Source organism: Tigriopus californicus, chromosome 3 (assembly GCF_007210705.1).
Source record: "Tigriopus californicus strain San Diego chromosome 3, Tcal_SD_v2.1, whole genome shotgun sequence".
Lineage (NCBI taxonomy): Eukaryota > Metazoa > Arthropoda > Copepoda > Harpacticoida > Harpacticidae > Tigriopus > Tigriopus californicus.
Genome location: NC_081442.1, coordinates 10,515,705 through 10,543,121, shown reverse-complemented (window position 1 = coordinate 10,543,121; position 27,417 = coordinate 10,515,705). Strand labels below are relative to the sequence as shown.

Sequence of the window (27,417 nt, the reverse complement as noted above, 5' to 3'; positions counted from 1 at the left end):
GATCAGCCAACTCCAATTCGTTGGTCGATCAAACAATATATATAAATAAAAGTCAAGTATAATAAATAATCTTCTCGTCTTGAACAGCTGGGATTCCAATCCCGGTAGCGGTAAGGAAGTCCGCACCAAAAAGAAAAAGAAAATAGCTAAACCCATCAATTATCTTGCTCGCTGAAATCAAAACGTTGATGGGTTCATCAAAATCAATGCAAAAAGTGACAAGATCTCTGGCAAGAATTTATACTTTTGAAGTCTGCCAAAAATTGATGGAAAGGTTACATTTTCAAAGGGGGATCTCTCCAGGTGGACCATGGCATGATTTGAGATATGAAAATACTTCATGTCATTTGCCAAACATGTATAGACAAATATTTTCCGTGGCAAGTCCATGTGGACATACTGGATCAGAGCAGGGTCATTGGAGACAACCAAATCCAAAACTTTATTCACCCTGGTGGCTACACCAACATGCTGGGCGAAATTGCGCAAGATCGCAAATTCTTCCAGCTTTTCGAACGACTGAGATGTCGATTTCGAAATGGGAATATACCCATCTGGACTAGCCTCCCACTCTAAAACGCTAGCCGGAAAATTAAAGTCCCCTACAAAGAAAACTTTCATGCAGACTGCCTGATCCAACTCATTTCCTATGAATTGGAGAGCTGACCTAAAACAGGTTACTGAACAAGAAGGGGGCCTTTACATTGTTACAATAGACAGATCAAGACCTTTTAGATGACAAACTAAGACCTCTATTTCTCCATTTGAAATTTTTACATGACTAATGTGCAAATTATTTCTAACATATAGGCATACACCCCCCACGTAGGAATATGGGATGAAGGAAAAAATGGGATCAGGAAAGATCAATATAACATGATGGGGCCAATATCAAGGGCCTCTATACCTAAGTTTAGCCATGATGTTCCAATACTTTCAAAGAGAGCTTGAACTTGGCGACTGACACAATTTAGAAATATCGAGAGTTAGGCCTCAAAAAAAGGATTCTCTCATAAATAGGAAGCTGAAATGAAAGTATCCTTAAAACTTGTCCTTAACAAATATCATTACAAGACTTTTTTAAGCTGCTATTTTTCTCGATAAAACCTCGTTAGAATGTACAAAAAATCAATCGTTGCTATGGTTCTTGATATTTAGTAATGACAGGGAATGCACCGAGCCTTGTTTTGGCGTCTTACGGAAGGAAGGAAGAAATGCGATTCCAGGTAAATCAATAAAGAGATCCACAAAGTAATCAGCAAACCAATTTTTGTTAGGGGGAAAACAGTCTCCACTTGGGGTTAATTTAAAGTTCCTAATCCCGCAACCTCTCACTACAAAATGGACCGAAATCATGGCTAAATGACTATGTGGAAGTTTGATATTGAGGCCAATCATGAACTTTACAATGGTCTTTTTTGACACGTGCGTATAGCAAGGTACATAGGGAAAATATTCAGAAAAAAGATCCTTGGGTAAAGAAAAGCGCATTGATTATTGCAGATTATGAGAAGGAGAACCTGGAAGATAGATCGTATTGTACCAATATGATAGTCTCCTTCATCTTTTTCTTTCAATCTTTTTAATTTATAGACGAGCCGGCAAAGAGCTCAAAACATGCTGACAGTCCTGGGGGCCCTTTTTTGTTTTTGATCTTTGCATTCACCGGGTCTAACTGGGGCTTTAGGGAGTTGTCAAACGGATTGATCTCCTGTCATAAAGATAACTGGAAATATGTAACATTTCAACACACAATGCATGCGTGATGTAAATCTCCAAAGATTTTGTCAATAGCTCTCCAGATTCAAAGTGTCAAAGTTAGACAGCTAGTGGCCAGATTGATCTACAAGGAACAAGAAATCGAACATAATAACGTGATGGTACAGATCTGTGTTTGAAGTGTCTGAAGAAAGATGGCGGATTTTGTGGAATACAATAATGACGATGAGTTGAGTTTGTACAACATGACAGCACAAGAGCTTTTGGAGCGAGTGGACAAATTGGAACGACAGCTTGATTTCTATATTCCTATGTATTGGAGGTAAATTGATTTGCTATTATTTTACCTTGCCAAAGGGTTTTATAGTGTAGTCCCAATGCCATATCTATTACTCGGAGTCCACAATAACTGAATTTGTTCTTGTTGAAAATATCATTTCAAGATAGAAAATGACGTGGTTCGACAAAACCACTCACTCCCACTTTCCAACAACACTTACTACGTACTGAACAGGTCAATGAAGGTGCTGTTTGGCAGTGAGTGAAAACCCAACTATATTGACAGGTTTTATGAGAAAATGGGGTTGAAGTTTAGAGAAGCCCAATTTCAGACTCTCCTGGATTTTTTTACGAGGGATGGAATCACAGATCATATAATGACTAGATCTCGCATTGGCCCGACCTTAGGGCAGAGCAAAATGGGCTTCGCGTCAGCAGATCTGTACACTGAAAAAGAGAAGGGTGACTGACTCATCAGCAGTAACGACCTGCAATAGCCGGGTCTGTAATAAATACAGTCAGTGATAAACTTGCTAAAAATCCGGCCACGCTTGCCAATGAAAACGAATAAGTCACTAGACACCAAAATTCATCTACGGCCTGATGAAGGCAAGTGTTCGCATTTTTCCTCGCGCTATGCGAGGTCTGTGGATGGAATCCTTATGCATTGAAATACATCATGTTGCAATAGCTGTATTTCATATTTTGCCCTCTTGAAGAATTAAAGAGATCATTTTAAAACAATTGATCCGCCACTAATAAGGAACTAGGACAGACAATCCATTTATGAGAAAACGCAAATATCAGATATCAAGATTATTTTATAAATGTAGATAATTGCAAATACAAATACATGGGTTTGAAATATGATTAATCACAATTACTTTATTTTCAAATTTGTTTAAGTACAATTAATTTGCACTTGTGATACAATTGCATCAGTATTAAATTGTCTCTTCCTCTTGTACGAAACACTTTTTGTCATTTGTGAATGTTTTACGAACCTCATTTTGAAGTATTTGCAATATCTTTTTAAGAATTGTTTTGAAAACAGACAGTTTATGAACCCTTGTCATGCTACGTTTGTATTTTGTAGAGCAAAAAAGCTGTATGTGGTCATTCCTGAAGGTGAGTTAATCATTAGTGTTGGCTTTGACGACGAAGCGGGGCTATCCCTCAATTGGGACACCTATCATCAGAAGGAGGGCCAAGTGAGAGAGCTGCCATCTGACTTTTGAACAAACAAACAATCCTGGAGAGAGGATTCTTGCATTGTTCAAGCTGCTTCTCAGACCAATAAACTAGACGAGCATCTTGTACATATATCTTTTTATTATTGCATGGTAAAAAAATACCTGAGATTTGCAAAGGCATATTGATAATGTCACAATGAAACAATTTTGTTATTAAGATTATGTTTCATTATATATTAGAGAAAAGATTACCCTACTTTCAAGTTTCTTGAAAATGATAGCAGGCCAGTTCTCTCCACATTAGTCACTCATCTCCCAACTATTTACTGTTATCCCATGGAAACACGTCAAGATGTGTCTGACTTTTATAGGAGAAGAATGGTGCACAAGCAAAGTGTGCCTCAACCTTTAATATTATGTCTCCAAAAACTGCCATGATAAGAGAGACAGAGCAATGCAAAATGGATGGATGAAATATATAAGCAGGAAAATGATAAAAACTTCAGATCTCACCATTTTCTCCCCAAAATGACACAAATTTATTTAAGAAATCCCATATTGCAGAAATATCAATACGGTAACGTTGATAGCTTTTTGAAACATTCGACAAAGCTTTCTGTATACAACAAATCCCAATTCAAATCAACAAGAAATGATTTGATTAATCGGGCTTAAAGCTGCCAATCCCCCTCCCTCTTATCGTCTTTGTCTTGTATTGATGTCGTCACCATTGGACAGAGACCTTTGGGAGGGGGAAAATGAACTTTTATCCAGATGACGTCATCCTTGGTGGAGCGAAAGGAAGCTATCACTTAGAATTTCCAGGTTACAGGAAAATTATTTTGTGCTTTGGGTACAAAAATAGCTAGGGGTGGAAACACTCGATATTCATAAGAATAAGGAAAAATGACTTCCACATACTTGATATAACGTAAAAGAGCCTATTTCACTTTGCATACTTTTAGAAACTCATATTCTATCCCATACATTTTAGCTTGGTTGTGGTTTTGGTGGCCATCGCATTCTTTGTCTGTGTCTTGATTTTGCCAGAACGTCGACGCCGACATTTCAAGGACTTACTCCGCGTTGAAACGTTAAAGGCCAATCATGAAGCCGAAGAGGACCTTCAAAACTACAGTCAATTCTCATCCCGGCGACTCTCCCTGGCTGACGATGATGTCTTTGTAGAAATGGCTGACCCTCACAGTAATGATGAATCCCTGTTCAATGCTCTCGAGCAAGAGCCTTCTGCTCAATATAACGAAGGCTTCGATTTTGATGACGTCGATTTGAACAAGAAACATCGTTACCTCAAACGAACCGAATTGATTCTAAAACCAAGGACCTTACCCGATTTCCAAGAAATCATCAGCTATGACCCCAATCAACAACCAATCTACCGAGATAGCAATTCTAGAGTTACTGGTCAAGATTCCAACCAGTTCGGCAATTCCTTGAAACCGGAGGCCATAAGAAAGAACACGAGAGACGCTGTTCTAGCCAATTCTAATAATGACCGCCATCATGATGGACTTGAAAATTATTCTACCAAACCCCATGTAACTAAAGAAGACGAAGAGTATAAAGCATCCATTCAGAAAATGGTCCCAGGACTGAGCATTACAAGGCCCTCAGTGAACGATGAAGATTTGAGCTAGTTACTGAGACTCAATTAGCAGTGTGTAGAAAGCAATTGAAATTTGGGCGTCTTGTGTAACAGTTTTCAACCACTGGAGTGTCTGGTCCTCTGTCAACCGTTCAAATTTCGGAAGTAAATGAACGTGAATGTTATAACTTGTCTTTTGGTGTCTATTTGAATTCTGAAACTCGCCTAGTTATCAATCAGTCTTTGCAAGGGTTGCAAGAGCTTTCAAAGTACCTGACTTTAAATTAACGTTTTTGGATGCAACACTAAACCATTTTTGATGCCTTCAAATTCTGAAATGGAAACATCCTCTAGCAAGAAATGAATTCCTGTAATTGCAGCTTTGTGGTATTTAATCAAACCTTTGTTAGCTTTGTGCCTTCCCAATAACAGAAGACACGTGACTCTAAATAACTTTACGATCATTATAGTAAGTGGGTAAGACACTTTGATATTACGTGTAAGACATGTTTCTACAATCTAAGCCAAAGAAGAGGATCTTTTGACAAACCTTCCTGCCGAATGTAGGATCCAAAATCACGCAACTTCTTCGAAAAGTTCGAGTATGATTTTGCTACCTAGTCTGTAAATCTCGAACAAGTTACAGTCGTGACGAGTGAGTATAAGCTTGGCCTTTTGTCCTCCTGTGCCAACTTTGATTGAGTTTGTTGGAGTCTCCGGTGGCCGCAAATAAACATCTTTACGTATGACACGCTCACACATGTTCTATGGGAGTTTTTTGAAAAGTTGTTATGTTTTCGTAAGAAGCTGTTTTAGCTGTTCGACTTTGTTCTGAAATATCAAATTGATTCATTTCCGTCATTTCCGGCCACCCTGTGTTTTGGAATGTCAAGAGCAACTAGAAAAGATTATTTTTGCTCTCAACCAGGAATTTAACGTATGTAACTACTCACACAACTAAATGAAATTGGTACCGTTCACAGAATCTACATATTTATTGCACTTTCATAACGACCAATGCCGATTGCTAGGCAACACATAATTAATCTGAGTCAGAACCATAGGCGAGTTTGATGAGATTCAAATTCGTTGCCGCTTCTCCCACTCGTGGTTCCGGTTTCTTTGGATCCCCAATGGTGCGCATATAAGGTTTACCCGAGGGCAAGAACCACGTGATCACGCCACTTTGGAACATAGTATTAATGTCATTGGGAGTTACACTTGTATCAACCATGGCACTCTTGCCCATCTCCCAATCCGCGGGAGTGCAGACCTGGAACAGAGGTGTTCAATCACGTTGTGATACCTAAAGATCTTTGAAGGGACTTTCAAACCTTGTTGTCAAAAGAGTCCGTGAGTTGAAGACTGTCCACGGAGCGTATGATCTCCTTGGTACAACGGCCAATGGACCAAGGATGAAATGACATCATCCGAATGATTTTCTTAGGGTCGATGATGAACAAACCACGACAAGGGTAAGGAATACCGGAAAAGTTATCTCGATAGGTGGGTTCGATTAGTCCATACCTAATAGTTTGTCAAATATCAGGATGGTTCTTATACCTTTGTGATTGAAAGACTTGAAAACCTCAATCTTATTTTAAAAAAAATCGTGTTTGATCAACCTATAAAGGCAATTGACTAAGGGAAATTTTCAATTAACCGTCATGGAAGACACAATTTGTTGTTTCGATTTGTTTAAATGTCATGTATTCTGATTGTTAGGCACCACCAAGCTGTTAACAAGATCTAAAAAAGACATGTTCAAAAAGCACTTACAGATAAGCAACTGCCCGCGATTCATCAGCCAGAAGGGTGACTGGAAAATGTTCCAAACCATAATAGGCCTTGATGTCTCCGGCCCAATCATGAAGTAGGTTCACATCTTCACAGGAGATCCCTAAGAGTTTGACATTTCGCTTCTTAAAAGCCTGCGAGGACAAGCAACTCATAATTGACCGGAAAATCACATCACAAGATGTACCAACCTCGTAGTGTTTTGCAATACTACCCATTTCTGTGGTACAAATGGGTGTGAAAGGGGCCGGATGGGAAAATAATACTCCCCAAGAGTCGCCAAGCCACTCATAGAGATCTATCATACCCTCAGTGGTATTGGCCTTGAAGTTTGGAGCCTTCTTTCCCATTTTGGCTTGGGTTCGCGGCATATCCGGATCATCGTCAAACTGGTCATCTTCTGTTTGGATCACTTCATTAGAATAGATTTTCCCATGGCTCATTGTATCTTAAAGTGAGACCTCCGATCCCTCTGGAGGATGCTGATCAACTGGCACGAAAATGAGAGAGAATGGGCGTCATAAGGAGAGATGATTCTTTTTAATTTGTCCTCATTTTCTGAAGTGAGCACGACATGAGTGAGAAAGGCTGGTGAAAGCACTTTCTACGAGAATTTGACGAGCTCAGATTCTTCGAACTTGGATGGAGAAGAAATCTAGAATCATTTTTCATTTATTTTCTGGGGTTTCTTTTTGCGGACTTCCTTATCGCTCCTGGAATTGGAATCCCAGCAGTTCAGGATCAAGCAATTTGCGATCTTCATTAGCGCTGCTTGGAATGACGCTTGAAGATGAGAAATTTATAATTCTTATTCAAGTTCATATTCAAATTCATATCCTATGAATCATACGCCGAAATCTCAATTAGAAAGAAAAACATGTTTTTTTTTCCCTTTAATCAATACCCTCCAGAACGACTTCAAGACTGAATGACTAAACTAATGATAATAAGTAAGGACTCCGAAGAAATTGATTAAATTCTTCAATTCTATTTCAAATATTTTACCATTTCGGGAGATTTTCAAACATTCAGGTGCATTTTCCAAATTTCCCCAAATTAATGGTTTTCGTTTCAAATAATCCTAAACCTGGACATTTTGTTGTGAAAAATTTCACCAAAGAACACTGTCAAGGTATAGTCAGCCTTTAAACCCGTGCCGGTATTATGATAAGAAATTCTTTTATTTCTTTAGATAACCTTTGGTGACATTTTACGTACGCTTATGGTTTCAATACAAACTATTTTTATTTGCAAATTTGACCGAGCTCTAACCGAACTACTAATGGTGAACACGATTACATTTATTATATGAATTGGGATTGTGGAATCTACTATGAAAGCAAAAGTTGGTTTGGAACGCATCATTATGTTTCGTCCTACAATATGAAAGGTGAGACATTATCATTGCTGCTTCATAAGAATAGAAAAGGATAATCAAGCAGAACGATCACATGGAAAAGCTCAAAGGAGGGACTCTAATTGCTATTTGTGTACCCACGGACGACGACACCACTGGACAGTGACTGTACTGTGGGAATACTTATTTATTCAATAGCCTTTACCTTCTTTGCTTAAAGGTTATAAAAGTGAGGCTTAAAGAAAATCGATATAGTCAAGACACCTTTGACGAGCTCGCTTCTTCATGCTATCGAGTTTGAAGATACCCAAGAGATTCTCTTCAAACGAAAAAGTTTGAAAAGGTAAAGCAGGTTGATTTTTTGAAATTTGTAAGTGAAAGAAAGTGACTGCCATGCAACATGCAGTTTTCTTTTGTAACAACATTTTGTGTCTTCTTTAGGGTGGATGTTTATAATGTTTATAACTCTTGACAAAAACATTTGATTGAGCTCGAAATTGCTCAATGTGTTCTCAGTTCAAAGGAGCCGAACTCTACTGAACGAGAAATCGTGTGATTAATCTGAAGAAAAGTTGGCAACCGTCTCTGTCCAGTGATTAAGTCGTCCTTGGTAAACTAAGGGATTATTTTTATCAGGAGAAAAGTGAATCAGAAAATATGATGACAACGCTGCTCATCTGTAATTTTAGATTTCTTCCTTGCTTCACGAGTTTCGCAGTTGCTTGCAAAAGTTATACTTATAAAGGGCTGAACAGTTTGATCCAGAAACTTTCATCGAGCACGAGGCTTGAACCTGGAAACCCTGCCAATTGTGATATGTAATAGATAAAGCAACCATCCGTATTTGAACGAACTAATTCCAACAGAAAAGAGACACCTTTCAATTTCGTTGTAAAAATCTTTACCAAATGGCATGAAATACCACCCATTCACGCTTTTATTCATCCAATGTAACCTTCAACATCCTTAAAGATGTTGTTGAACAACCATGATTCAGTAGATCAGCTTCAGGTTCTGAAACAAACCCAAAACCTTGCCCCAAGATCCGACCTAAGAATCAAAATCACACTTATTCTTGTAAGGAAACCATTATCGAGTAAATAACCCCAAGAGTCAGCCAGGGTCTCCACAAGTTAATAAATAAAGCTCAGGAACCCTTGAAGATAATTAAGATAGTAGTATCGCGTAGTCTCAAGTCTCTGAAATTGAGCTTGGTTTTTGCTGCTGACTGCCTCAATGTACGTTGAATCATTGCATTTGCCGGAAGTCGCCATCCTGCCTTAACGAGGATAACATTTGTTCAAAAACCTTGAAACTTTGAGCACAAAGAAATCTATCAACAGGATGCATTTTAAAGCGAGAACATGACACATATCACTAAAACTGATTGTTTGGACATCCTTGGCAATCAGGTTCCTTGACTTCAAAACAAAATATCTCCTGCCTTTCTTCTAAGTCATTAGAGTTTAGTAAACAATTTAACTATTTAAACCCATATATTTTGCCGCCAAGGTCCTTCGTAAAAGGTAGATTATTTTTCTTTTGAGAGAAATGCAATTGTTTAGGATTCTTGGAGTATTTCAGCGATGGATTTCAAATTTTAACCATGTCAGTTGGTCCGTTCTAATTATTAGCTAATATCCGAACCCAATTATGTTTGTAGAATAATAAAAGATAGAATTAAACATATACTTCATATTTGATTCAGTTGAAGTCTGCAATTTTACTGGGCGTTTAAACAAACATGATTTATTTTGGCCGGGATACTTTGTCTTGGCACTTAAAAAGTTGTTTTCATCTTCAAATTCTTTTGAGCAAAACATGTTTTCAAAATGTCATCGAAACCCTGGGTGATGCCCAAAGTTTAGGTCTAAGCCTACTGATCTAAGGTTTAACATGTGGTAAAAACATTTATCTTGGGGCACTCCATATGGGCCGAATCAACTTTGCTCCTTTTATTTGAAATAGGAAACTTTAGAAGCTAGAAGCCGAAGTTTTGATATCTTTAACATGTTTCTTTCTCTTACATTTTGCTCGATCGAGCAACCAAAATAGGGATTGGCCAAAATGTTTCATTCGACAAAAAGACTGCAAAACATTGCCCTGCAATGTAAAAGTGGAATGCTCTGTTTCTTGGTTAAATAGGACCTCAAAGTCATCAAATCTACTTTATGATTTTGGCCTCTTGAAATGAATTTAACCCTCAAACTAACACTGGCGACAAAAAGCCCACAAGCCCATATCGTGAACAGGAACAAAAAGGTCCAGTCGTAAATACTTAGAAGAATGCTTGAATATAGTTTGTACTTTCATGATTTACTTTCGTGATTTCAAGCGCCTCAATATGTAATCATATATATTTTCTAAATTAGACCAAGCATGTTCAACTCAAGGGTGGCTATTAAAAATGCTTAAAGTTCCATTCATCTCGTTCTTTGATTGAAATTTCAATTGTCAACAACAAATTCAGAATTTGTCTCATACCAGATAGAACTAATCTGGTTTATTCCCAAGTCTAGCTTCATGAGTAGGACCACCAGTTCTTTAAAAAAAACTCAATCCAAACTTGTGCGCCTCCTTCGAAGCCACCCATGCGCAGAACCCATTCAAAGGTTTGCCATTTTGAGCGCTCGGGCAAGTGCCATTGGAGTGAAAGAAACCTGGGGCCTGCCAAAAAGGATAAAGGATTTTCCTGTTCGACAGTCATCTCACAGAGCTTGAGAAGTGTCATTGCTAAAAAATTGAGATAGTTAGTGCAATCAGCCTGAAGGTGGTGATTATCAGACTCCTTGAAGCTAACGTCGAATGAAGGAAAATAGGTACACAGGGACCTTGTTATCGTTGATGCAGGAGTGTATCTAGGTGGACTCTGATCTGGACACGAAGATCGATTCAGTCTAAGAAACTTGCTCGACCAGAACAGGTAAGAAAGAGGATAGTGGAATCTTTTATGTCGTACTACTACCATTCATAGCTTTAGAGCTATATTCTAGTTTGAAGACAGGCTTAAACATTGCAAGTAAGGCATAATGGCTGCCCGGGATAAAGCTACCAATCAACTGGAGGATTACCGCAAATCCGTCGCGGTAAGAAAAAATCTTTAAAATCAACCTTTGAAAGAACCGAATCAGTTTAGGAGATTTGAGTCACTTCTGTGTCTGAATTACGGTATAATGAATCAGATTAATTGCATTAAACGTTGGGTGAGATTTATGTTTTTTATGAAACATTAGCTATGATGATAACTTATCAATAGCAAATCGATGGTAATGGACCGATTATTGTGGATCTTATTGAAAGGCCACTTCATAACAGATAGAATCAAAGCTATTATAAGAATATTGCCTCTGAGTTAGTTTATCATTTAATATTGCAAAGGCTGTGGAAATGAGACATCGTTTTTTTCAAAATGTTAGCGGTTATTGTATAAAGTTAGGGGATACGCTCATTTTCTGTTCGATTATTTTATGCTCGAGATTTGTGGAATAACCGGTTTCTCATTTTTGTTTATCAAACTGTCTGCGTTATGAAAGTGAGGCAAGTATGAAACTTAACTTCGAGATGAATGTCTTTCATTATCGCTTTTATAAGATTCAATACCATTGAAATGTCCTTGTGATCCGAAACATACGCAAGACTCGTACGTCAGCTTAAAGTTGCCTCTTCGCCACCATAACGACCATAACGAGTACTTTGAAACGAAATCATGACCCATAAATTGTCTTGTTCAGAGAAAGAGCTTTCTCCTTTTAAGATTCATCGCACAAAAATGTATCCAATCAAATACAGAACATGTTATAACAGAAGAAATCATACAACTCGTCCAAATACCTCCCTTTCCAACATATTGCACAAACCATTAGGGAATAGGATTTAAAATACCAAATTGAAAACTAATCAACCATCCGTGACGGTCAATCCTCTTACATTGTAATCTATTACTACAGAATGGTGGCCTTCTGACTACGAGCACCGGAGCTCCCATTGCCGACAAGTTGAATTCATTGACGATTGGGGAGAAGGGACCAATCCTGATCCAAGATGCGGTTTACATTGACGAGATTTCTCATTTTGATCGAGAGAGAATTCCTGAACGAGTGGTCCACGCCAAAGGAGCTGGAGCCTTTGGATACTTTGAAGTCACCAATGATATCTCTCAATATTGCAAGGTGAGTACAGATACGCACTCATCTATTTGATGGTATTCAAGTAATCAAATCCACGATTAAGTTGGTTTTACGACTTAGTTGTGGGCATGTTTCACAGAAATCTTCATCGTGGATCCGTTTGTATGGAAGCAATCAAGATTAAGCTTATACCAGGTTGTACTGAGGAGCTTAATAAATAGGGAGGATAATCTACTTAATGTATCGTTCATGAATGCATGTATGTATGTCATACCATATGATTCAAATGAAGAGGAAATTCTTTGACAAAGGGTGTACGTTGGGTGGAAATATTGGAATTCTTTCCAGACAATTTTATTTGAGGAAATCTAAGCAAGATGGGAATCGATTTGATGACAAAATGGCGCATGAACAGCTGAGTCAAGCTGAGCTGTTGGTTTATTGTTAGTGTGACCACTTTAGACATCTGCTAAAAAGGACAAATTTCCTTGCTTATGTAAGCCAACCAACTTTGAAATTCTAGGCAAAGATGTTCAGTGAAATTGGCAAGCGGACGCCCATGGTGGCTCGTTTCAGCACGGTGGGAGGTGAGAGCGGGTCGGCCGACACCGCTCGTGATCCTCGAGGTTTTGCCTTGAAGTTCTATACCGAGGAGGGTAACTGGGATTTGGTGGGCAATAATACTCCCATCTTCTTCATCCGTGACCCCATTCTCTTCCCGAGCTTTATCCACACCCAAAAAAGGAATCCAGCCACCCATTTGAAGGACCCAGACGCATTTTGGGATTTCATTACGCTCCGCCCCGAAACCACACATCAAGTGTGTTTTCTCTTTTCCGACCGTGGTACCCCCGTGGGTTACCGGTTCATGAATGGATACGGATCCCACACGTTCAAAATGGTGAATGAGAACGGAGATCCAATTTACTGCAAATTCCACTTGAAGACCGACCAAGGGATTAAGAACTTTGACCGTCATCAGGCCGATGATTTGACCCGCGATGATCCGGACTTTTCCATCCGCGATCTTTACAATTCCATTGCCGAGGGCAACCATCCCTCGTGGACCATGTAAGAATGGTAGCTTTTGATGAAGGCGTACAACAGGATCAATAACGAGTGTTTTTATCTTTCTCAACTCCACAGGCATATTCAAGTGATGACTTTTGAGCAGGCCGAGAAGTTCAAGTTCAACCCATTCGACTTAACCAAGGTTTGGCCTCACTCCGAATATCCTCTTATGAAGGTTGGCAAGTTCGTGTTGAACAGAAACCCCAAGAACTACTTTGCTGAGATCGAGCAATCAGCCTTCAGCCCAGCCTCTTTGGTCCCCGGAATTGAACCCAGTCCCGACAAGATGCTCCAGGTAAGGTTGATGAAATTCGATACCAAAGGTTTTTTTTCTAACAGAATTGATTTCCTCCAGGGACGTCTGTACTCATACGACGATACCCATCGTCATCGATTGGGAGCCAACTTTATGCAAATCCCGGTCAATTGCCCATTCAGGTATGAATAAATCATGATCAAGTAAAAGGGAAATATATTAAAACCAATAGTATGAATGATTTACTTGCAGGACTAGAGTGGCCAATTATCAACGAGATGGTCCCATGACCATGGACGCAAACCAAGGTGATGCTCCAAACTATTTCCCGAATTCATTTTCGGGTCCCAAGGAGGACAAACAATTCAGCGAGAAATCCTTCAAGGTAGTTGTTTCTGATGGCTCTGATTAACAAAGTCATATGTATTTTAACGCATCTTATCTATCAATATTTCATCTGATGTCTTGAAGGTCGAAGGTGATGTGGACCGACATTCCTGGAGCGAGGCCGATTGTTATCCCCAAGTGACCGATTTTTGGAGCAAGACGCTTAACTCCGAGGAGCGTACGAGATTGGTCGATAACATTGCTTCCCATTTGTGTAACGCCCAACCCTTCCTTCAGGTAATTCAGTGGTTCATTTGATCTACCTAGTTCTTTTGATTTTTCTGATATTTGTGACACACACCACACAAATTTACGCTGATGGTTTCAGGAAAGAGCCGTGAACCAATTCGGAAAAGTCCACCCCGACTTCAAGAAAATGCTGCAAGAGAAGTTGCCCAAATATAACAAACAATCGAAGGCTCCATTGAGCCATTTGTAAAGGACTCTTTGGCGATATTGGTGGTAGTAAAACTTTTATTTGCGATGCCCACAGGGTTGTATAAAATATACATTCATATTAACACGTGTTCAAGATCCTTATTTTCATTGGAACCACTCATAACCATGTTCAATATCATTCTTTTTCTACTCAACTTTACTCAATTATCCATGGCGGGACTCAGACTTCTTTCATTTTCCGAACTGAGATTGTTGCATTTTTTGGGTACTTCATAGGGGAACTTTTCGCCTATAGACTCGAGACCAGATTTGAGTCGGACTAGAGCCGTTCGATTGACATCATCCAAGTGAACACCTTGCTGGAGAGCTTCATTCAAGTGGCTCAGACCATCTTTGAACAGGTTCTTTTGAGACAGAACGTCTAGAAGACAAGAATAAGCAATGCCCTGAGCGCCAATGGTCACCTTGGCATCTTGAAGGAGCGTAACCAGATTGAAGGCCATATCGAGACTGCCCTGAGATCGGGCGGTCTGGCAGATCTTTTGAAACATAATTTGAGGGCAATTCTTGACGTAATTCTCCCACAACGGAGCAGCCAGGTCGTGCCGACCATTGATAAAATGATACGTCCAAAGGACATTCATGGGTGCGATGTAGTCATACTGAATGAACTTGTGAGCAAGCTTGGAGTAGTGGCCGATGAGCTCAGGGTAGTTCTCTAACAGACCCATAGCACCACCACGTGGGAATTTGTCTTTGATGGTCTGAATGTTTTCAGGCGTGGCTAGTTCTAATTGCTCATGAAGCTTGTCCAGAAATTCTCCTCCACGGGACGCTGACAAATATGCATTGCACAAGCGATTGTCATAGGACACGTCCTTCTTGACTTTGGCACTGAGATACTGGCCCAGACTCTCCATAGGTTCCACATGTCCCGAAGCGGCCATTTTGTTCAACAAGAAGCGAAATATTTTGGGTAGTGGGTACATTTCTCGGGATAACATGGTTTCGGCGATTTGGGCGGCTTCGGTGATTTGGTTCTCTCTAACTAAAAGTTCGATGAGCGACGAGGATTCTGTGATATTTAGGATTTTGCCGGCTTTTTCCAGGGCATAATAGACTTGCAGAGCCTCCTCGCCAGATTTTGAGCCCAGGGCACGTTTAAAATTGCGATGTTGGCTCTGAATGAAACGAGATTCTTCTTTGACTTGGGTTTTGTCGTCTTCAAGATAGTTCGTGTTATTCTCGGGAGCAAACTGATTGTGGTTCATGGCCATAACATCGGCCAATTGGTTCATGAGATCATCGTACTGTGGAAAGTCACCCTTGAACTCCTCAGTCTCCAACTGATGGGTAAGAAAGATAACTTTGTCGAAGAACCCGTGGTCCAAGTAGCTTTGAAGAGTGGCGAGATAGATGATTTTTCGGTCCTCGCTCTTGAAATTCCCTCGGGAGGTGACCAACATTTGTTCCAGGTCCCAAAACCGACCTTGAGTCCGGAACATATCGCACACATAAGGTAAGGGGAACCATTGAAACGTGTTTGTAGCGGGATCGAACATCTGGACCATGCTAACATCTACTATACACGGAGCAACGGGACTCTGAGACACTTCTCCGGTTTCAGAGGTGGTTTCTGAAATTGAAGGCTTGAACAAATCGGCGTGAGCAGAGCTTAGGAACTTTTGGTGACTTTGTGCCAAACCTTCGGCATCAGTGTGCCGATTCTTCTCCAAGAGGTAATCAATGAGGGGTGAAATGAACTTCTGGGGCTCAAGACCTGTGGTTTGCAAGTGCTCAGTGATCTCAGTGACTGAATGACTCATTTTATCTACATGGGGAATCACGATGGATTTCAGATCGGCTCCGGTGAGATTGGCGGTTCCAATGGCTTTGGCGGTGCTCAAGACGTCCAAAGAGGAGCCACACATTGTGAAAAGAGATGAAGTGATCTGTTTCGAGAGGGGATGACCGTCTTGAACATAAATTTCCGCCAGTTTTAAGGCCAGGGAGAAGTTATTTTTGTTCAATGCCGCCAAAAGCAAAGTTTCTAGGCCTCCTTCAAGGATCTTCTCTCGCTTCATCTCTTCGGCGTACCATAACAGCTTCGAAACAGGTCGATTTTTCTTCACTAATTCATCGAGAAACTCTGTGGCTCGCTTGGATACGTCTTTGGGAGCTTGTGGGATGAACTTGAGCAGCGAAAAGGCCACGTCATCGTGGGAAGAAGCAATCAACTTTGAAATGACGGCCTTCGTCTCAAACCCGAAGGACTCACTGTCCCGATTGGCCAAGTCCAGCACTTTGAACACAAGATTCTTGTGATCGTGCTCGCACAGATTCCAAATGACCTCGTACACGTGCTTGTTCCCCATCTTGACTTTGTGTTTGACGGCTTCCTGGAACGTATCTTGGATTCCCTAAAATAGAAATTTAAAAGATATGGCAACTTGAAAGCGACTCGACAACCAAGCTAATTACCTGAAAGTCACCGTAACGAGCAAATCCGTTGGCTAGAATAAGAAAGGTCTCTGAATTGGCCACTAATTCGAGGCCAGCCATGGTGTTCAGCACTTGCTTGGCACTCTTGAAGTCATTAGCTTGGGCGTGGCCATTGATGAGGGCGTGGAAAGCACTTCGAGAAACACCGAAGCCTCGTTCTTGCATCACTTTTAAAATCCTGCTAGCGCCTTCCATGTTCCCATCTTTGCTATAACGCCGCATCAAGGCTTCAAATGTTTCTTGATTCGCCCGCACGGATCGATTTCGTAGGCGGTTTTGGAAGTAGGCGGGGCAGAAGGTGTGATCGTTCTCCAAGTATACACTCAGTAAAGCGTTGTAATGTTGAATTGTCATGGGGACCTTCATCTCCTCCTCCAATTGGGTCCACACTTCATTAGCAAAGGCCGTGCGGTCTTCACCCTTGGCCAAGTCATGAGCCAAGACGGAGCCGCATAGCCGCAAAACCAAAATCGATTGTGAATGCGCCACTTTGGGATCCAATTCTGGGATTTTGGCCAAGAGTTCTTTGATCTCGGCTTGGGTGATGTCATTGGACATGAGAAACAAGGGACCATCCTCACAAAGTACGGTTTGGTCTTCATCTCGTTGCCCATGGTCTTTGGCAGCCGTAATCACGGGCAAGCTACTCTGTATCTGCCCCAAGGACCAAGATTGAAATGGGGAAGCCGCATCCGCATTGACCACCAAATGATAGCCCGCATTCGCCGTATCGGCCGTGGGACCCGCATTGTTGCCCGTAAATGCGGGCCCTGGCGATCGGGCAAAACCCGAGACAACGCGGAGAAATTTGCCAGAACGGAGCAAAGCCGCCATTCTGGGCCCGCTTTTCCTGTATCTACCGAGACAAAATCACGGGCAGAAATCTAGCGTATAACAAAGCATACACTGGCTTCAAAAAATGAATGCCGATTTCTGGACACTTTTCAGAGGCACTTTGACCTATCCACTGACTTGAGTATGCTGTATTCTTGTTTGTGTTGTCTGATGTAATCCAATGTCAGTGTTTTTTTTCCCTTTTCACGGGAGAATCTAGAACTCTCTGTGGGTGAGTGAGCGAGTGTCGGTCGTTTTCTAAGTCAAGCATGGGCAAGGACTGATTGTATAACTAGCCGTCGGTAACACCGTGACCACATAGTTTCAGAGTAATATACCAAAATGACTAGGATGAGAAATAGATTTGAAACAAAGGGTCCAGGTTTCTGGTAGTAGATAGGGTAGTGAAAGTCTTAGGAGCATTGAAAGTTGGTAACGCATAGCTGTAAATCTGGTTACGAGGGATAGAATTTATTTGTTTTTGAATATACGATATTCTAAGGGCATTTTGCGTTCCTTTGGAGGAAAAAAAGGTACTTGGTACTTCCGGCGCAGGGGTTTGAACCCCTGAGGAAAAGAATCGTGATTTTTTTTTTATTTTGAATAGTGTATGCATCAAAATTAGATAATAAGGTAAAATATAGAATGCAAGTTGAAGCTCAATCTCACATCAACTTTTCGTCCCCTCTACTTCCAGAGAGCTAAAAGATGGATTGCAATTGTGGTGATAAGGTGATGTTATAATTTTGAAAGTTCAAAGGATGTAGGTCAAAGTAGGATTGGCTAGTATCTAGGTCTTTATTTTTCAATGTTATGTACTTCAAGTTCAAATTTGTTTTAACAATTACAATTTTGTAGCATGTCGTTCTTTTGTATTTACAGCTTTGTAAGAGCACTAATTAAACTCTACTAATAAATGTCAAGCCATATGAGTATTCTATGTGTCTTTATTTTTATTTTTATTTATTTTTTTGGTTTGGTTTTTCACGAGCTTTTCTAACCGCTACAGGGAATGTTAACCCCAGTACTATTAAAATGAAAGGTTATAATTCGTCTATTTATTACCTTCAATTTTTATATGATATTTGGTCTACCAACGAATTTGAGTTGGCAAAGCGAGCTAGTTAGCTTTTAAAAATGTAAAAGATTTTTCTCTCTACTGATTACATCAATTCCTTTAGGTTTCTTCAAAGGTAGAAGTCCTACGTGGTAGATTCTCATCAATAAAAAAGAGGATCAAAGTAAAATCATAGCCGGAAAAAGAAAAACTGCATTTCACAAACCCAAAAAACAAAAATGACCATGCAAATTAAAACATAATGCTACCACTACTTTCATAAGCAGATTTTTCTACTTGTTTTGTGTGTTTATATGTGCTATTAGTTAGTTCCACAAGGTGCCCAAATGATTCCTATGAAGGTGAGGAAATAGGGAAACGCTAATGATATGTCAAGTTTTTCTTGTAAATCCAGTTTCACACCCCCAAAACACGCCCTCACCCCGTCTGGGCTTTCTTTTCATTCATCTGGTCACTCCTGAAACGAGTTTTTCAAAAGCATCGCCCCAGCTGGCTTTGGTTAAGCGTCTCTCGAAGTCACATGGCTTCCATGTGCATTTTTCAACATCCCCAATTTCAGCGGTCGATAGAGGAGTAAAAAGGTCGGTCTGCCGAGACGAGATGAGTGCGAATTGTGCGGTCTTGCCGCCCAACAATGTTCTGTTCTTAAAAACTGCTCCCATATGTGTTGTGAGGGTATATTTTTGGATCAAAGATGATGACACAGGAGCATGGTTATTAATTTTTTGTCTGAACGTTCTCCTGAAATGAAATGGTACTTCTCCGTTTATGGTTGATTTAGAATAAAAAAAAAAACGAAGATTTAATTCCTCTGATCATCGAATTTATCCAACAAACCAAATAACATATAAAGATTAACACATGCAACAAAATGACGAAATACAACCTTACATTTTGATAGTAATTGGGATTAAATTCCGTACAGCGGTTAGAAAAGTCCGTGAAAAAAAAACAAAAATCGATTAACTAGTGTCTTTTTGTCGAGACGTTCATGTCATCTTAGCAAACGTTACCTAGCAGCTTAATCGCAAGGTTTCAATTTCAAATCTACAATAACCACCAAAAGTCCTCTAAACTCAAAATGGCTTATTAACACATTCATCGAAGAATTTCTTCCAACACTCTGGACTTCTCTGGAACTAAAGAGGTCTGCCAGGTTTATCGTTGCTTTTGTTCAACCGACGAGGTCTACACAGACTTAAACCCTTTGGGGCCCTGGTTTCGACGTTTCTTCCCTTTCAAATATTATTGCCTGAGAAATCGTGATGCTCTGTAGCAGGGGGAGGAGCATTCAAGTTGGAGAGTCCTTTGCTCTGTTTGTAGTTATCTAAAATCATCAAATATATCTAAAAAAGAAAGGACAATATTTCAAGTCGATTGACTAAGCTGTGACCTGACTCAGGGACTCTAAAGAGTCTTTAGTGTCCTCCTTGCCTGAGTCTAGAAATGTTGGTAACGTGACCTATTTCAGATCAAAACGATGCTGTGGAGACAAAGTGGAACCAAAATACGCACAAAATGATTCATTTCGTCGCGTTGTGTGTACTTGTTTACTTTGAAATCGAAAGTAAGGGAAAAACTTGACAAACTCAGACCTTTTGACGCACTAAGTAAAGACTAGCTCGGAACTCCTTCAAGTTACAATTATCCCCCACCCAATAATGCTTTGCCAGCTTTGCAGTTCGAATGAATTTGAATGTGACACAAGTTCATTTTACTTGAGCATCATCGATAATCCTTATTGATTGTAATTGTTTAAATGTTTACATTCAACTAACTGGCTTAATGACTTCATTACTTAGCTACACCTTAGAATAATTCAAGTTTACTTACTGCCAAGATGTATGCTTCCAAAACAATTCCTTAATTCAGGTTGAACAATTTCGCAAAAAATCGTGAAATCTAAAAGCTTCAAATATACCTTCCGGTTTTGTAATTGAAATGAACGCTTGTACATTTATCCCAAGACAAGCTTTGTCCTCGGTTCCACAGCAATTCGACACAACGGAAAGCTTGACACCTGAAACTCGACACAAGAGGAATCGGCACATAAAACAACAACAACGATGCATCAGAAAACTAAATACATTACAAAACTCGACATGGAAGAAAGCACAACCTATCAAAACATGCAACAGATCGGAAAAACATGACTGCCTGAAACCATTTGCTAACATTCTCAATTAAGGATAATCGGAAATGAAGGTAGTTTATCCCTGCAAAAAGAAAAAATAATTCTTCTTAGAGAAAGTCAAAAAGGTGTGAGGCTCATTGGTCAAGCCATAAAAAAGTAGTCATTAAAAGCTGGGAACCGAAATTTCATCTTTTTCAGTTTTCTGGTGCGTTGAGTTTTCTGATACACAGAATTTTTCTATGTGTCGAATCTTTCTTTCTATGTGGAGTTTTCCGATGTGCCAAACTTTCGCATGCGTCAAATCTTTTTGTGCCGAGTTTTCAGGTCTCGAGTTTTCCCTTGGGTCGAGTTACTCAAGAACCTTTGTCCTCAGCATAAAATACTACTTCAGCTATCTTGGCTTGCTTTTTAAACATCTGTTTACCACTGTCTTTTATTGGAAATTTGATTTTTACTTTGGGAAATTGTTGAAATTTGTTTTCCCTTGTTTGATGAGCTATTATGTTGGCTGGGTAAAAATTAAAACACGATATAGGGCAAGAGATATATTTCTTCGGCATTACATAATCAGCTTAAACAGTTTCACCGAGTGATCAGCGCTGCATGAGGCTAAGATGATGGAGTCACCATGTCGGGCAAATTTAAGCCTCTTCACGGTTTTATGATGAGCATCATTCGGTCCCAAATGCTTCACAACGTTCCATTCTTTATCAGCTTTTGGATCAAATGAGATCAGCATGATACTTCCATTCTCCAGTCCACAAGCCACGACATATTTTTGGCCCCCCTCCAGATTTGGCGCAAAAGCCACAGCAGTGATGGAATCTTGGAGAGACTGAACTTCTCTACACCCTAACGAGACTCTTACTTCCTTATCTTCTTCGAGTTTCCACATTGCCAACTTTTTGTCTCGGGAACACGTGGCAAAAAATTTCGAATCTTCTGACCAACTGCATGACCAAATTAGTCTTTGATGGACAGCTTTGTCCTTGGATCGTTGAATTTTGGTATACGTCTCTCCAGACTTCCCAAACAGACACCAAGTCCGGTCTCTGGAAACCGTGAGAAGATATTGGTCGTTGGGTGAAAACGCCATTTGCGTCACCGTGAGGTCATGACCGGACAATCGTTGAGCGATTTCCCATGAGTCAACCGACCACAAGATGACCTCCGCGTGCTCAGCTTTACTAGCCTTACAGGCCGAGGCTATCAAGGTCCCTTGGGCATTACTGGCCAGACAGAAGATCTCGTAGCCATGCCCATAGAGCTTATAAACCTCCGGCCATAGAGTTTGTTGGTAGAGAGTCTCTTCAGTGGGTGGGGTTTCGAACACGTCGTAAGTTATTGAATTTGAATCGCCTTCGTTTTCGTCAGCATTAACGCCCTTGTTTGAGAGACCGAGAGATGGCACCAACGCCATTCGTGGCACCATGTTCTCGTTTTCCTGAATAGTCTCTTTGGAGATGGATCTTAGATTAGCCAGGAAAGTCCGAGTAGTTTCGAAAGTACGGACGATTTTTTCCTCTGCACCAGAGGCGAATCGGTGATTGGGCAACATGGTGATGCATGTCAAATCGTAACCATGCACTTGAGGACGAGCCAGTTCATGCCAAGACACAGCTTCACTTGTATTTGACACTCTATATGGAGCATGTAACCTCGTGGTCTGATCCAAGCTAGTCGAAACGAGATACCTGGTGTAGAAAGAATGTTAATCATATTATAAGAGGACACAAGGAGCTTCCGCTGGAGCTTTGTCATACCTTCCGTTGCGCTCCCAATCAAGATCTTCCACGGGCCCAAAATGTCCACCTATTGTTTTGAATGGTTTCCACTCAGCGTTAACATTGGCCCAGTAGTGAAATGAGCCCGTGAAACTATATCCAAGGATTTGCTCTGCGTTGTCGTCGTATTGGCATCCCATGAAACCCAGGGTATTTCCTCCCACTTCTCCAAACCTTGCAGACTGTTCCCAAATCTCTCCCAAATCAGGACTTGACGTCCAGACGATGACAGTTTTATCCATTGAGCAAGAAAGCAAGGTCAGTGATTGATCTTCAAATCTGAAAAGCGAGCAAAATCATCAGTGTTTTGACATTGCTCGATTGCTGTTAGATGTGTCATAAACGGACCTTGGGCGCCATTGGACACTTTGCACCTTATCTTCATGGCCTGCCAGGACTGTTTCAAGGATGATGGCAAAATATTTGGTTTCCTTAGTTTCCGAGAAGCATTTCATACCCACGATTTCTTCCTTCATTTTGATCTCTTCATCCTTCGAGTCTTTTACAGACTTTTGCACCATTTTCGCTTGAGCCTCTGTTCTGGGCGAGAGTCTCCAAACCCGAATAAACGAGTCCTGACTTCCCGACGCCAACAGGTAATCGTCTTGGACTTGTATCAGATCCAGGCTGACGATCCAGTTGTCATGACCAGACAGATTGTGAATCAGGGTGAGGTCGTTTGACTCCACTTTGCCTTTGGGATCTCGTCCATATACCTGGAGCTTGGAATTATCTCGAGCTACGACTAATAGTGGAACGTTTCCATCAAGAACGTGAAACTTCACTTCCAAAGCAAACCCGCTTTTCAGATCAATAGTTTGACAGGACGTCTCCTCTCCGTCTTCCTTCATCATGTTTAGATCAATCTTCCACATCTTCACCGACGAGTCTCCCGAGGCTGTAGCGATCCATAGGGTGGATTCATGTTGATATCCAGAGCAGGCAGTGACCGAAGAGGCATGACCCTTTAAGATCTTCCATGGTACAAAAGAGAAATCAGCCAGTCGCTTCCAAACAATTGCTGTGGAATCTGAGGATGTGGACACGAATATATCGTCCGTCATCCAAGACACACATCGAACGTCGTCAGAATGAGCCACGAACGATTTGAGAACCTCAAAATCATCCGATTTGGACAATTTCTTCACTAGCACGACAGAGTTACAAGATCCGTAGAGTAAGAGATCCTTGCGCCAAGACAAGCACTTCAAGAACCGGTTGCATCCGGCTGCCACGTAAATCTGTTCCAATTTCATCCTGGAGAAGAAACGAAAATGCTATATTAATCACGATAATCATACTTATGCGGTTTCTGTTTTAATATTTCTCGCTGAACAAGATCAAACTGACGCTTTAGATTTGGTAGAATTTAACTGATGGTATTCAAGGTTGGCCTTCTTCTTGTGGGCATGATAGAGCACCCAATCCAAGGCCTTGGTCATGCCATCCATATTGGCAATGTTCACATTGAATACGGCCCAAGGCCTGGACGGCAAGGTCAAAAGGCCCAAGGACTCAGCCAATTCGCTCACCGAAAAACGCCCTTCATCACCGTTGGAACAACTCAACACCAAAATGGGCAGGTTTTTCTTATCACAAAATTTCAGCCCTTTCAACATGATCTCCAACTCGCTCTTCCAGAACTGCGCCTCTTCTTCCAGATTGGCCTCGTACTTGGAGGTATCCAAAGCAAAGAAGATGCAATCCAAAGAGGGCAAAAGCTGAAGTACGGATTCATGCGGCATTTCGCTCGTTTCCGAGGCGATTAGCATATTGTTGCCGGCCTTCAATCGCTGAATCCCGCTTTGACATTCTCGGACCCGTTCAGAATTGGTGTACAAGCAGATCAAATGGATTTGGTACATCTTGCGAAAATCGATCTGAACCCCGGATCCAAAGCCTCCGGGTAAACCCGTGACAAAGCCCGTGGCATCGAATAAGTTTGTATGCGACTTGATCATCTTATGGACTAGATACTTGGTATTAGGGGACTCGATCCCGGGTCCAAATAGGGCACAACGGACTGAGAAATTTGGGTCATAGAAGCTCTGAAGATTGTTCCACCATGATTTGGGCACAATGGACCTTAGGAGACGAGGTAGATATTCCCGATGAACTTCGGCCTTGCGCAAGCCTTTCAAGACCTCTTGAAACTCGTGGGAGCACAGCAAATAAAGCTCTTTGTAACCCAGGAGGCTGGGATCCCGAATCAATCCCGTGGGTGTGAAACTCAAGTCTAAATCCGAAGAGGGACCTTCACCACCTTCGACGGCGAAGAGCAGATGGTTCTGATGGTTGACTTTGAATCGCCAAAAGGATTCATTTTGATGGATCTTGGCGTGGAAATGGCGACAAGTGGCTCCGAGTTGGTAGATGGAGGATAACGGGAGATGGGATAGGATATGATAAAATATCTCCAACGGCAAACACTCTAAACCCATATTTGGTGTTCTAAGGCATTGAAAAGGGGTCTGAAGTCTGATGAAATTTTGAAAGAACTAGGGTTGATTATTTGCTTTTCCACGTTGGCCTTATCATGTTTTTGTTTTTAGTCAGATTGGAGATAGTACGTACTCTTGTTGATGTGGATGATTTCGTACTATCCCGAAAAAAATTGACTGATTTCGACCTATCCCTAGTGCGGAGAAAAGTGGACAACACTGAAGACTTCTGTAAGAGTTGTAGGGGAAACTTTTGCAAGCATGAATTTAGAACCTAGCTCTTTGTCACGCATTAGTTTTTTCATTAAATATTCTACGTGTTAGACCATATCAGATAGAGCAACCCTTTCAAATACAAGTAAAATCATTTTTCCCATCAGGAATTTTTTTGGGGGAACATCAGAGGTGTTATCTATACTTTGCAGAAGCAAAGTGTGTTACAAAATTGGAGAAGGATTACTCTATTATCTACGCTAGCAAGCATGGACTATTGGTAGAGCCTCTGCTTTCCATCATGTTACCCTGCGGCCAGCGAGTTCAGTTCAAGCATCTTTGCAGTATTTGAATCATGACGCTTAATTTTTTTTAAGCAACTTGGAACAATGGAACGTGAACAAAAGTGGGAAAAGTGGGAATTCCTTGGGACACCCATCATCAGATGACAGGCTGAGCAAGACACTTGCCACCTGACTTTTTAAAGTCACTCTTGTAGTAAAAATTGTGAGATATCATTTAAACGATCAAAATGCGTAGAAATGCAGTCTAAATATGAAAAAATGAAGGTACTTAAGACATCAGAATTAAAGACCACAACATTCTCACTCGAGGTTGCCCACGTGTTGGTCATCAAGAAGTCTTGTAAGATTTCCCAGCTTTCTTAGCCCCTGTCCTGAATGTCAAGTAGTCCTGAAGTCTGCATGAACATTGTGTACAAGACTAGCAGTGAGTCGTCCCAATCTTACCTGGCTCCTAGGCCTTTCCTCAAGGTTGTCCCACCTACTGCCCCGCACGGGTTTTGACCTTGACCAGGGCCTTTGGTCATGTACTAACCATTCTTCCTCCATCATGAGCCAATCCACGCCCAATCCGGCTGTCTTGCCGTCCCTGGAAGGCCCTGGCACGGTTCCCAATCTGTTCCGTATTCCCCATTCACGGATGAAGGAATTGCTTCAAGATCAAATCCAGCAACTCAAGGAGGTCAAAGATTTCTCCACCCGAGACACGGAGTCCCTGGAGACCTTACTGCAAGAGGTGTATGAAGCCATGTGGGAGATGAAGAGCCATGAATACATTGAGAACCACTTCATTATGGACCGACTCAAAGCCCGATTGCAAGCCAAACAGGTACAGTACCGAGCCGTACTCTTTACAGATCATTGGCAACCTCAGGCAGAGCATATCCATGAGTTCAATGGAAGATCATTGGAACAGGGTCAGGGCTTTTCAGACGAAAGAGCTTTTTGCACCTCAAAAGTTCACAAGTAATGAGCAAATTTATGAAAGATGATATTGAGAGACCGATATTGTCGTTTATAGGGTTTATTATGATAAGAGACATTGGCCGCTGTCACATTCTTCTTTTGTATAATGTTGGGTACATTCCTTACGTGAGCACCGAATTTCCCCTTTACAAATCCATTCTAGATCAGTTCTCTTTTACTGCCATGGTTTACTGATACGGACTTTTTAACGTTGTTTTCCATTCCCCATTGTAAAACTTTATTTTATTTTATAAAATATTCGTCTTAAAATTTCAAAAGATACATTGAACACATGTTCTATCCCTATTTTAAGGTGTACAACCAACTTGTGTGCAATTGTCACGAGGACTCCAAGTTGTTGGGCGTGATCCGTTTGGTGGAGAAGGTGTATTCCTCCCAAACCGAAGCTGACAAAGAGAAATTTGGCAAAGAGCTCCAAAAATCCATCCAAGAATTTCTGGACGAGTTTGTGCATCACATGGAGGAGGAAGAGGCTGTGTTTCAGCCGCTTCTGAGTGAAAATTTCGAGCCCCGAGAATTGGTAGACATGAATGAAATGGTGCTTAAGCAACACACGCTATTCCGTCAAAAGGTCAAGACCGAGAAAAGCTTGAGTAAGGCCATCAAACGGAAACGCGAAGAGGATGTCTATGATCAGTTTGGAGCGAGTTTGGAAGAATTGCGGTTCCGGAAAACCTACTGTCAAGAAGTGGACGACTTCTACCAAACCGAGATCCCCTGCAGTTCCAGCTCTAACGTACCACCTTCTTCGACTCAAGTGAAGGCTGTCAAAGTGGAACATACGTATGGCCTCAATTTGGAACAATTGCCTTCTGAGCTGGTGGTGGCCATACTTGTCTACCTTGGTCCCAAAGACCTAATACGCTTCGGTCAGGTGAGTAGGCGTTGCCAACAAATGGCCATGTCCCCTCGATTTTGGGGCACTCTCCTACCCACCCAATGGGCTCGAGG

The 27,417-nt window shown here is 41.1% G+C and overlaps 6 protein-coding genes across 7 annotated transcripts; 2 read left to right on the top strand and 4 right to left on the bottom strand.

Moving 5' to 3' along the window:
• Nucleotides 1-1,516: 1,516 nt before the first annotated feature.
• Nucleotides 1,517-5,326, top strand: LOC131878373 (uncharacterized). Its single transcript, XM_059224324.1, has 2 exons — nucleotides 1,517-2,041; nucleotides 4,186-5,326. Exons 1-2 carry the CDS (start codon nucleotides 1,914-1,916, stop codon nucleotides 4,847-4,849), a joined length of 792 nt encoding a protein of 263 aa, XP_059080307.1. The 5' UTR covers nucleotides 1,517-1,913; the 3' UTR covers nucleotides 4,850-5,326.
• A 438-nt stretch (nucleotides 5,327-5,764) lies between these two features.
• LOC131877593 (peroxiredoxin-6-like) lies at nucleotides 5,765-7,267 on the bottom strand. The gene is made up of 4 exons (XM_059223301.1): nucleotides 6,786-7,267; nucleotides 6,577-6,728; nucleotides 6,132-6,324; nucleotides 5,765-6,070 (listed from the first exon to the last, which is right to left on the bottom strand). Exons 1-4 carry the CDS (start codon nucleotides 7,035-7,037, stop codon nucleotides 5,840-5,842), a joined length of 828 nt encoding a protein of 275 aa, XP_059079284.1. The 5' UTR covers nucleotides 7,038-7,267; the 3' UTR covers nucleotides 5,765-5,839.
• A 3,400-nt stretch (nucleotides 7,268-10,667) lies between these two features.
• On the top strand, nucleotides 10,668-14,319 carry LOC131877434 (catalase-like). Of its 2 annotated transcripts, none has more exons than XM_059223097.1 (9): nucleotides 10,668-10,874; nucleotides 10,945-11,037; nucleotides 11,899-12,120; nucleotides 12,602-13,149; nucleotides 13,225-13,444; nucleotides 13,505-13,587; nucleotides 13,658-13,790; nucleotides 13,877-14,029; nucleotides 14,121-14,319. In XM_059223097.1, the coding sequence occupies exons 2-9, from the start codon at nucleotides 10,981-10,983 to the stop codon at nucleotides 14,229-14,231; spliced, it is 1,527 nt and encodes a 508-aa protein (XP_059079080.1). In that variant the 5' UTR covers nucleotides 10,668-10,874; nucleotides 10,945-10,980; the 3' UTR covers nucleotides 14,232-14,319. The 2 variants fall into 2 exon arrangements, with proteins under 2 accessions (XP_059079080.1, XP_059079079.1); XM_059223096.1 differs by having other exon boundaries at nucleotides 10,932-11,037.
• On the bottom strand, nucleotides 14,249-17,800 carry LOC131877433 (leucine-rich PPR motif-containing protein, mitochondrial-like). The gene is made up of 2 exons (XM_059223095.1): nucleotides 16,673-17,800; nucleotides 14,249-16,611 (listed from the first exon to the last, which is right to left on the bottom strand). Exons 1-2 carry the CDS (start codon nucleotides 17,525-17,527, stop codon nucleotides 14,392-14,394), a joined length of 3,075 nt encoding a protein of 1,024 aa, XP_059079078.1. The 5' UTR covers nucleotides 17,528-17,800; the 3' UTR covers nucleotides 14,249-14,391.
• A 3,471-nt stretch (nucleotides 17,801-21,271) lies between these two features.
• On the bottom strand, nucleotides 21,272-23,780 carry LOC131878558 (elongator complex protein 2-like; the record flags this gene model as incomplete). Its single annotated transcript, XM_059224565.1, is given in 3 exon segments — nucleotides 21,272-22,433; nucleotides 22,503-22,802; nucleotides 22,872-23,780. Coding segments are annotated over 3 exon segments (2,343 nt in total). The 3' UTR covers nucleotides 21,272-21,298.
• LOC131878559 (F-box only protein 4-like) lies at nucleotides 23,781-25,095 on the bottom strand. The gene has a single exon (XM_059224567.1). The coding sequence runs from the start codon at nucleotides 24,962-24,964 to the stop codon at nucleotides 23,864-23,866; it is 1,101 nt and encodes a 366-aa protein (XP_059080550.1). The 5' UTR covers nucleotides 24,965-25,095; the 3' UTR covers nucleotides 23,781-23,863.
• Between the last annotated feature and the right edge of the window lie 2,322 nt (nucleotides 25,096-27,417).

Bases quoted from the DNA above. Each gene is read 5' to 3' on its own strand.
- LOC131877433 (XM_059223095.1), bottom strand. From the start codon at position 17,527: ATGGCGGCTTTGCTCCGTTCTGGCAAATTTCTCCGCGTTGTCTCGGGT. The intron at 16,612-16,672 runs GTAATTAGCTTG...TTTCTATTTTAG, and splicing joins CTCGTTACGGTGACTTTCAG to GGAATCCAAGATACGTTCCA.
- LOC131877593 (XM_059223301.1), bottom strand. From the start codon at position 7,037: ATGAGCCATGGGAAAATCTATTCTAATGAAGTGATCCAAACAGAAGAT. The intron at 6,729-6,785 runs GTTGGTACATCT...TTGTCCTCGCAG, and splicing joins GTATTGCAAAACACTACGAG to GCTTTTAAGAAGCGAAATGT. The intron at 6,071-6,131 runs GTTTGAAAGTCC...CCTCTGTTCCAG, and splicing joins CGGACTCTTTTGACAACAAG to GTCTGCACTCCCGCGGATTG.
- LOC131878373 (XM_059224324.1), top strand. From the start codon at position 1,914: ATGGCGGATTTTGTGGAATACAATAATGACGATGAGTTGAGTTTGTAC. The intron at 2,042-4,185 runs GTAAATTGATTT...CATACATTTTAG, and splicing joins TATATTCCTATGTATTGGAG to CTTGGTTGTGGTTTTGGTGG.
- LOC131877434 (XM_059223097.1), top strand. From the start codon at position 10,981: ATGGCTGCCCGGGATAAAGCTACCAATCAACTGGAGGATTACCGCAAA. The intron at 11,038-11,898 runs GTAAGAAAAAAT...CTATTACTACAG, and splicing joins ATTACCGCAAATCCGTCGCG to AATGGTGGCCTTCTGACTAC. The intron at 13,445-13,504 runs GTAAGGTTGATG...GATTTCCTCCAG, and splicing joins GTCCCGACAAGATGCTCCAG to GGACGTCTGTACTCATACGA.
- LOC131878559 (XM_059224567.1), bottom strand. From the start codon at position 24,964: ATGGGTTTAGAGTGTTTGCCGTTGGAGATATTTTATCATATCCTATCC.